Source organism: Colobus angolensis, unplaced genomic scaffold (assembly GCF_000951035.1).
Source record: "Colobus angolensis palliatus isolate OR3802 unplaced genomic scaffold, Cang.pa_1.0 Scaffold212, whole genome shotgun sequence".
Classification (NCBI taxonomy): domain Eukaryota; kingdom Metazoa; phylum Chordata; class Mammalia; order Primates; family Cercopithecidae; genus Colobus; species Colobus angolensis.
In genome coordinates, this window is record NW_012115289.1 from 2,393,636 (window position 1) to 2,403,609 (window position 9,974).

Consider the following 9,974-nt stretch of genomic DNA (forward strand, 5'->3'; position numbering starts at 1 on the left):
CACAGTGATACACATAGGGTTCAGGAAGGTGGAGATAGAGCAGAGACTACCTACTTATCAGAACTTGATTAATAATGACATCAGTACAATAAAAATCACAGTGAATTATTTTCAGTATTTTAATTTTTATTTTATGTTCAGGGGTACATGTGCAGGTTTGTTATGTAGGAACACTTGTGACTTGGGGGTTTGGTGTACAGATTATTTCATCACCTGTGTACTTAGCATAGTACCTGATAGTTTTTTTCTCCCTGAACCTCTCCCTCTTTCCACCGTCCTCCCTCAAGTAGGCCCCAGTGTCTGTTGTTCCTCTCTTTCTGTCCATGTGTTCTCTTATTACTTAGCTCCCACTTCTAAGTGAGAATATGTGGTATTTGATTTTCTGTTCCCATGTTAGTTTTGTTCTTTTTTATGGCCGCATAGTATTCTATGGTGTTACCACATTTTCTTTATCCAGTCTACTGTTGATAAACATTTAGTTTGATTCCAGGTCTTTGCTGTTGAAAAATTACAGTGAGTATTTGTCATCCAATAACAAAAGTCAGCATTTTGAAAAGCTAATATGAATCTGGAAGAATGTATATATCTTCATCTTGAGGAACTTCAGAAGGACGAGGCTTCTGGAAGTTACAATAGTCAGAAGATGTCTCATTTCCGTAGATATGCTCCTCGAAATTGGACTGCCGTGTATTTTCATATAGTTCTTTATTGGTTTTTCCTTTAACTTTGGGAGGACCTGCTTCCACATTTTCATAGTTTTTGTGCATGTTATTTCCCTTGACAGCAGATTTGTGGTCTTGGGTTTCAACTGAGATTTTATGCCTTAAGCCAATGATGCGGGGGCCCAAGAATGTTTTAGTACAGACTTTTCTCCTGCTGCTTCTCCTTTGCAAAAACCTCGGTAAGGTAAATCGTGTGGCAACATGATGTTTACAGTGCCAAACACACCCAATTCCACAAACCACTAAGAGTAAAAGAAGTGAAATTCCTACAGAAATGGCCACTAAATTATTTCCACAGCTTTTCAACATTTCTGTACGAACAGTGCTGTTTAGTGGTTTGGTGTTACCCTTAATGAATTCACAATGTAATTCCTTGTAGCCTAGTATTATTCAAAAATGAGTTTGGAAGCTCTTTTAGGCATTTCCTTTTCAGAGCTGAAAGAATGCTATCTGGTAAAGTCCTGATGCAGTTAGAGGAGAGAGTGTATAAACTTATTTTTGGAAGATGGCTCTCTTCGTGTGTGATGCTCTTCACATTACAGTCATTAATGTATAATTGTACTGTATCAAGGGGATTTTATTCCATTCCACTTCCTTTTCTGTTAATGAATCACAAAATGAAGCAGAAATGAGTGGAAGATGACAGCAGAGTAGAAAACTCAAGAAAAAGAAGGTTGAATGTCAGGTGCGGTGGCTCACGCCTGTAATCCCAGCACTTTGGGAGGCCAAGGCGGGTGGATCACGAGGTCAGGAGATCGAGACCACCCTGGCTAACAAGGTGAAACCCCGTCTCTACTAAAAATACAAAAAATTAGCCAGGCATGGTGGCAGGTGCCTGTAATCCCAACTACTTGGGAGGCTGAGGCAGGAGAATGGCATGAACCCGGGAGGCAGAGTTTGCAGTGAGACAAGATCGTGCCACTGCACTCCAGCCTGGGCAACAGAGCGAGACTCCCTCTCAAAAAAAAAAAAAAAAAAGAAGGTTGAATGATCTGCCATCCAGAAACCTGCTATAAATTAAAAATATGTTAATTGCATACTTATTATCTAACATAGAAAAATTACTGATTTTCACCAATGCATTAAACACCAGCATATAGTGAGCTTCTGCTTTTAATATAAAATATACTACCTGTTGTGATGAAAGAAAAAAGAGTTAGAAAAATCCTGTCCCTGCCCAAGCCTGAGTGGTTTTATCACTTAGATCTCCACATAGTTTTTGACAATTAGGTTAACAATTTTCAAGTGAAAGATAATGTTCTGAGCACAATAGAAGAAATGGGACATGTGCAGACAAGTGCAATCATCTTCAATACCTGTCACCTCTTCTGTGAAGCCCTGCCTATCCTTCTTTGGAGCAGGTAGAGGCCTTGTCTTTTTCTTAACCATTCCTTCCTCTGCAATCCCACATTAATGAGTCCATTCTCTACTATAGTGCCATAACCTAAATGAGAGAGAATGTATTCTTACTCGGTTAAATGGTGGGCAGAGTTCAGGTCATTTCATCTGTATGTTCCTAGAGAACAGCGCAACACCTAGCACAGAAAATGCATCCAATCAATATTTCTTGAATGAAAGAATGCATTTAAAAATGACTGCAAATTTCAGCATCTAATTGCTTAAGATGATAGTTTAAAACTCAAGGGTGCAGTTTATGCTTAAAACATGAAATGAGACCTTTAAAGTAAACCAATGTATTTTCAAAAGCCTTTGTATCACAGGTTTTCTCATAGCTTTCAGAAAATAACTTCCATCTAAGATGATTTTATATTGGTTTCTGTTGATGCTTTAAAATGGCAACGAGATAAGAAGGGGAAGTGTTCAACTGGGCTGCATGTTCCATTGTGATTTTATGAACAAAACATTATTACTGTATATTTTCAGTCTGGATGTAGACATAGATCCAACAGGGCCTGTGAAATGATTATTATCATTTACGAAATGTTATCATCAATAATGTTTAGTTAAGAGCTTCAGCTTTTAAACACTGTTACAGGGATTATCTCATTTAATCCTATAGCTGCTGTATGCAGTAGGTACTATGTATATTATCATTTTATAGATAAGAAGAGAGGCTTAAAGAAGTGAAGTAACTTCCTTACAACCAAAATGTGACTGAATGAGAATTCAGGTGAAAATTTCCCCAAAATATTATTTATCCAAATATCTGTAATGTGCTAAGTGCATCAGTCACTAAATTTGTATAGCTTGATTAGCTCTGAGGTTTTTGAAGGTTGGAAATTATATATTATTTACCTTTGTATTACCAACACCAGCATTAGACATAGAATGACTAATCTATTAAACGTTCGTTAATGAAGGAACTAATCTCCTTATGGGATGATAATGATAGTAACAATGAAGAAGAAAAGTAGAAATTCACAAAATGGTGCTCTGCTTTTAGTGAGTATTCACGAAAAGTTTAATGGTAATGAATGTTCATAAATTTGCCTAAGGTTAGAATATATTAATATGCACATATTTAACTTGACATTTCACATAATAAAATTAAATAAGATGTGCAGCTAATTTATAAATTTTTTTTTTATAAAAATACAGGGACAAGCACCCCAGATGCAGAAATGTTTTAATTTCCTTGGAATTTTGGGGAGTAATATTGAGGTTGAGAACTGTATGGTCCACCACACAAGATTTACAATCTGTAGGATTCCTCCTTTATAAGGCCAGCCGCGCTTGTGTTCAAGGACAAAAGTTCAGCCAAATGACTTTAATCATTAGGACCTCATTTTCTGTTTGAAACAGATGAGTGCCAATTATCTGCAAGATATTTTGTGGTATACATGGTTACCGATTTAAGAAATTAGTGACTGGGCTCTGTGGCTCACGCCTGTAATCCCAGCACTTTGGGAGGCCAAGGCAGGTAGATCACGAGGTCAGGAGATTGAGACCATCCTGGCTAACACGGTGAAACCCCGTCTCTACTAAAAACAAAATACAAAAATTTAGCCGGGCGTGGTGGCGGGCACCTGTAGTCCCAGCTACTCAGGAGGCTGAGGCAGGAGAATGGCATGAACCTGGGAGGCAGAGCTTGCAGTGAGCCGAGATTGTGCCACTGCACTCCAGCCTGGGTGACAGAGCGAGACTCTGTCTCAAAAAAAATAAAAATAAAAAAGAAATTAGTTGCCAGAGTATTTGAAGTAAATTTACAAAATAAACTTTAAATATTGATTGAAATTAATCAACTTTTTGAAAGATGCTAGGACTGCAACAGAAGTCACGGTGAGGGTTGAGGAAGGCTAACTATTGTCACTTCGGCAGCTGAGGATAAGGCAATAAATTGCCCTCTTAATTTTTAAGAAGAAAAGGTATTTTTACCATCTATGTTATTCTATGTAGAGTAGACATTCGGGTACATCCAAAATATTAAAATTGTCTAAGAGATATTTACCAAGATAAAGACAAGAAGACATTTTACAGAAAAAAAATGCATCATTTTCTTTGAAATAACATTACAGGAAAAAAACCTGTGAGACATGAACAAAGACCTACTATAATGAAAAACACATTTTAAGCAATAATCCTTCAAATATAGTTTAACACTTAAATAATGTTCACTTTGCCCAGTTTGAAAGAAGACTCTGTTTTCATTTTGGAAAGCAGTTCCAACAGGTTACCTAATAATTTGACATTGTTCTTAAAATCGCAAATTGCTGAGAAACTTCAGGAATTTTCAAGTAAGATGATGCCCTTCTGTCTGGAAACAAAGTAACAGCAAAGCATAATTATATTGTAAAGGAACATCAACACCACTCTCAGTTTGTAAATTGGGTTTCCCCCTTATAGCAACGTAAGGCATTTTTTTCTAAAAATTTTAATAAGATAACAATCATTGATTAATTAAAGACAAACTTGTTTCTTATAGTTTTTAATCACCCAAATACCTTAAATCAAGTTCTTACTTACCTCAAGATTGGTGTGTCAAACTCTCTCTTTTGTTCTTTTGGTTATGTTTTAAACCTGCATTGGGTTAGAACTTGTTCCTCTTTTTCACTTTGGTAGGTTACTTCCTTCTTTCCCTCCTTTCAGGTTATTTAACACTTGCAAAGTTTCCTGGCTCTAGAGGAAGTTAGTATCAGATGCAGCAGAATTAAGATAAATGGTGTGAGTTTTTGAATAAGGAAGTCTGGCCCTTCATCTTTGTCAAGTAATAATTTTTTAACTGTGTCAGAAAATAATACGTAAAGCCTACATGGTTTTTTATTTGGGCCGTATTTGCAGTTCCCATTTTAATATCGATAAAAGTCACTTCACTTGTACTTTAAATTTTTCAAAAAAGAAATATTTTAAATGTAGTAACACATAGGTCTTGGGCTTTTATTATTATTATTTACTTGTGTTGCTAGACCAGTCCTCTCTTCAAATGTTAATATTATGTACCAAGGCTCCCAAGTTATAGACATACAGGTGAAATCAGTGTCCCAATTTGGGTTTGGAAAATGTTAATGTTCTTTTAAATGTATAAACAGGAATTTCCTCAGGTATGTTTTGAGGCCCATTACTTCTGGGACATGCTAGTAGCTCTTCCATCAAGTAAATGTGGGGAATACAGCTTCCCTGGATATTCATGGGCATATCAGCATGCTAAAGCCAGCAAGCAAAATAAAACCAAATAAGAAAAAGAAATTGTTTAACTTTGCTTAATAATAGTAGTCAGTATGTTCTTAGCACTAAGTACTCCAAGCCTTTTGTGTAATACTCAGCAAATCTTGGCAACAACCCTATGAGGGAGAAGAACTGTTATTAGCCCTATTTTACAGAAAAGAAACAGAAGCACATAGAATTATCACTTTTCTGACAGAGCCTGCAGTCTGCCCCCAGCACCTGTGTGCTAAACCACTGCCCTGGCTGCCTTGCTAGATTGAGTAACATGTTTCCCACATAGATACCCTTACTGACAGCATCTCTTGGAGTCCAACTCCATGGGAACACACACAGTGCGAGATGCTGAATTAGACAAATTACAGATGAATTCGACAGATGAGATGACAAAATAACAGAAAATTTGTCTTTTAAGTTGTATTGGAACTTTTTGAACCACAGAGGATTAACTTTGCATAAGGTGGTTTTAAAAAAGAGGATTTAGTTACTGAAATAACTACTGGACATTGGAAGGACAGGATGTTTTATTAACACCTGTTGAGCACTGACATTATGCCAGGCATTGTGCTAAGTGATGAGGATGCATGAGTGAATAAGCTCCCTGCAGCACTTAAAGCCAAGTAGAGAGGCTGCTGCACCCACAGAACATTTCAGATCAAGGTGATAAGGCCTACGAAAGACATGATTATGGACAGGGACAGTGGAGGTAAAGGAAAGAGGCATCCAGCTCAGAGGGTGGTCAGGGAAGACAAGACCTGAGCTAAGCCTCATAAATAAGGTGTTAAAGCAGAATAGGGGTGTCCTGGACAAAGATCTTACAGTGAAGGAGGTTACGGAGTTGTGAGGCTATGAACCTGCTGTGCTCCACATTCTCTCCAGTATGTTTAACTGCAGTATTAGCCACCCCTGCAAATAATATACACACGCGCCCGCCTAGGCACATGTCTGTAAGAAAGGCAGTTTATGCAATGTTTGTGTAAAATTATGATTTTCTCTAGAAGGCAGGACAACTGGTGCTCATTTAGGTTTTCCCTTTGAACTTAAAAAAGTTGTTTAACCCCTTATCATTTTAGTTTTTCTAAGGATAAACAAAACGGAGGGAAAATGACTGGCACTTTCCTCAAATAGAATTTTTTTGATGTCATAGATATAATTATTCTTCAAATTTATAAAATAAATGTTGTATATATTCAAAATATAATTATTGGATCATTATCATTTGTAGGGATTAGGTTTTATGTCTTGAATTCTGTATTTTCCTACTTCCCAATCTTTGGCCTCACAAAGTACATATTTATTGTCTTCTTTCAGTTCCTTTTTAATCACAGCAATTATGTCTAGGTTTCTTTTTCCTGCTTTTTCTTCTACAGTTATATGGTTTGGGTAGTTAAGGGCTTAGGAGGTAGTTTATTGTTCTATAGTGTAATTTGGACTGGGTCTTTCATCTAAGTAAATCTTCCTCTCCTGTTAATTGATGATAGCAACCACTTTACTTAATTGTGATTTAAGTTTCTAGCAATTTCTTGCGTGTCAGTTAGTATCTATTTATTTTAACCCATGCCCTTTTTCAGATACTTGAACTGAGTAATATTAGTGATGGTAAAAATGAACAAATGTTTGTGTTGTGAATTTTATTTGAAAGCTTGCCAGACTAAAAGCATCTTTCAGGCTATTCTGGAAGGAGCCCCCAACCCCCATGCGACTTGTTAAGGGTATTATGGGAATTTACATTTTAGCATAAAGCATTATGTTACCTGGGAAAGGTAATGCATTTAGTAGCTAACAAATTTATTTACACTAATTGGTTTATGGGATTAACCAAAAAGTAGCTAGAGTTTTAATAGAATGTGTCACTACCTTCCAACTAAAAGTTGTTCACTCTGTGGCCCAAAGAGCTATAAAAATTTTAAAGTGGCTGGGCGCAGTGGCACTTTGGGAGGCCGAGGCAGGCAGATCATCTGAGGTCAGGAGTTCGAGTCCAGCCTGACCAACATGGAGAAACCCCGTCTCTATTAAAAATATAAAATTAGCTGGGCATGATGGCACATGCCTGTAATCTCAGCTACTCGGGAGACTGAGGCAGGAGAATCGCTTGAACCTGGGAGGTGGAGGTTGCAGTGAGCCGAGATTGTGCCATTGCACTCCATCCTGGGCAACAAGAGCGAAGCTCTGTTTCCAAAAAAAAATTTTTTTTTAAAGTAAAAAAGTTGAGCAGCTAAAGATGAAGTGAGAAAGCATGAATAGGAAGAGGTAAAAATAAAACCATTGTTGCTTTAGTTATGCTTAGGGCCAGTCCTGGTAGCAGCTGGCAAACATAAATCACATAATTTGTAGAGTGTAGGGGATGGAATTTACTGAAATGGATCTCAGATATTAGTCAAGAGATTCATTCCCAAACTTGAATGTTATCAAAATCATTTATGAAGTTTTAAACAAATATGTAAATTTCTAGGACCTCGAAGATTCTCCTTTATCACTTCGGGAGTGGGGCCCAGAGATCTTTATTTTAAAACCTTACAACAACATCTAGGAATTTATGGGTAGGAAAAATGAGATGTTATACAGACTGTGAGGGGAGAGATGGTTAGATTTTATTTTATGGTCTTTTGTGTTGTTTTACATTTTCCACTAACATGTGCCACTTTTGTAACAAAACAAACTTTAAAGCCTCCCCAGGTGATTCTGATTTGCAACCATGTCTGGGAACCACTGATACAAATGAACCCCTGGCTGCAGTGCAGATAAGTGATGTGATTTAATCCATAGCCTCCCTAGAAAGCAGAAGCCTGGTCTGGATATAAAAATCCAGTCCCTTCATTCTGACCCAGCACTTCTGTGTTGTACTACAACACTATCTCGATGAGGAATAGATGAGAAAAATGTCCTTAGATGTCCCCTTCAATAGTCTATCTTTTCTTCTTCTTCTTACATCATGAGGAGCTGGGGAGATACACATACACAAATAACAAGAAGCTGGGGAGAAGGAAAAAGGAGAGCAAAATCCATTAGGGGTCCCATAGGAATGAACTACGAAAAGCATAACCCTATTGGTGGACACTTTTAAGACATGAAATTTGCCACCTGGAACACTTCTCTGGCTTAAAATGATGAACATTATTATGGTTCATTTGAAAACTTAGAAAGGTTAAATTGTGATCTGGGACTAAAAGAGGAGACGCCAAAAGAAAAAGTACAAAAGGAATTCCATTCATGGAGTGTACACACGCAATAGAAATAAGTATCACTTCTCTTTATAGCAGCTTTAGGCGTAATAACTCAAAGCTCTAGAAATAACCCAAAAGTCCATCAATAGTAAAATGAGTGAGTAAAGCATAGTAAATTCATGTGATGGAATACTAGACAGAAATGAAAAAGAACAAACTATAATATTGACATACACAACATCAGGATGAAGTTCACAAACAATGCAGAATTAAAGAAGCCACGTACACAACACTATATACTGTATGATTTCATTTATATGATATCAAAATTACATAAAACTTATCTATGGATATATCATAAGAGGTCAGAAGAGCTGTAGTTACTATAGACCTGGTGATGCATCAGGGAGCCTTCCTGGATGCTGGAAAGTTCTATATCTTGATCTTTGTGGTGGTTATGAGGTGTATTTTATGTAACCATTCATTAAGCTGTACATTTAAAATTTGTGAACTGTATGTAAGTTGTATCTTAATTAAAAAATAAATTGGGAATGAATAAAAGAATTCTTTTATGTTATAAAAATGGAGATAATTGGATGTAATTTTTTTATTCATCTAGATTACCATCTTATTTGGCAAGCTGGTCTACTAGTTTCAGCGAAGGAATTCTGTGCTTAATTTGAGGTAGACTTTTAACTGTTTGAATTCTAACTTTATTTGGAACTTCCTGAGCCTCTGAATTGGTGAAGCTGACATGAAGATGAATTATTAATGAGTTACTAATGAATATTGAGCTTCAACCCAGTCAAAGCAAGGGGTCTTATTTTCTGAGATCAAAAATACGATCATAAATATTTTGACTTACCCAAGGGATGTGTTCCCCCAAGATCACTGACAACCCAAAAACATATAGGTATAAATCAATTTATACCTATTTCTTTTTCATCTTGATTAAGTAACACAACTGTGAATCTTGCTTCCTTTGTCCATAAGTTAGCAATGGATGGGGCTGTCCATGAGGTTCCTTCAAATCTACTAAGTAAAAATAACAAAAATTGGTCACCAACACAGTAAGAACAGAATGTTTGAAATTGGTTTTCGTGTTTAGTATACACTTCCCTTTAGTCCAACTCCTTTTTTTTTGGTCATAAGTCTTTCCTAATTGCTATGCAAATCAGATAACGTGGTGTGAGTCTTACTTCAACTTTAGTTGAACAACATTGTCTCTTCTTCCTTCACTGTTTCCCCTTTTATTCCTTCAGATAAAACTAAATGCACATTGAAGAAATCGAATAACCATTTAATGTGAAAAAATTGTGAAATATTTTACTTCTTCACGAATAAAACTGAAAACTGCATCATTCAGTATTCCTATAGCAGATACATCATTCATCTCAGGCTGTGTATATAATTCCACAGGTCATATACATAAACTATTACAATGACAAGTTTTTTTGTTTATTTTAGA

The 9,974-nt window shown here is 36.5% G+C and overlaps 1 protein-coding gene across 5 annotated transcripts; it reads right to left on the reverse strand.

Annotated features, from left to right (window-relative positions):
- Positions 1–115: 115 nt before the first annotated feature.
- Positions 116–4,753, reverse strand: GAPT (GRB2-binding adaptor protein, transmembrane). Of its 5 annotated transcripts, none has more exons than XM_011942908.1 (4): positions 4,647–4,751; positions 2,193–2,257; positions 1,712–1,732; positions 116–1,402 (listed from the first exon to the last, which is right to left on the reverse strand). In XM_011942908.1, the coding sequence occupies exon 4, from the start codon at positions 1,029–1,031 to the stop codon at positions 558–560; it is 474 nt and encodes a 157-aa protein (XP_011798298.1). In that variant the 5' UTR covers positions 1,032–1,402; positions 1,712–1,732; positions 2,193–2,257; positions 4,647–4,751; the 3' UTR covers positions 116–557. The 5 variants fall into 5 exon arrangements, with proteins under 5 accessions (XP_011798298.1, XP_011798300.1, XP_011798297.1 ...); XM_011942910.1 differs by lacking the exon at positions 2,193–2,257 and adding an exon at positions 2,039–2,166 and having other exon boundaries at positions 1,712–1,729; positions 4,647–4,707; XM_011942907.1 differs by lacking the exons at positions 1,712–1,732; positions 2,193–2,257 and adding an exon at positions 2,039–2,166 and having other exon boundaries at positions 116–1,321; positions 4,647–4,753.
- Positions 4,754–9,974: the final 5,221 nt, after the last annotated feature.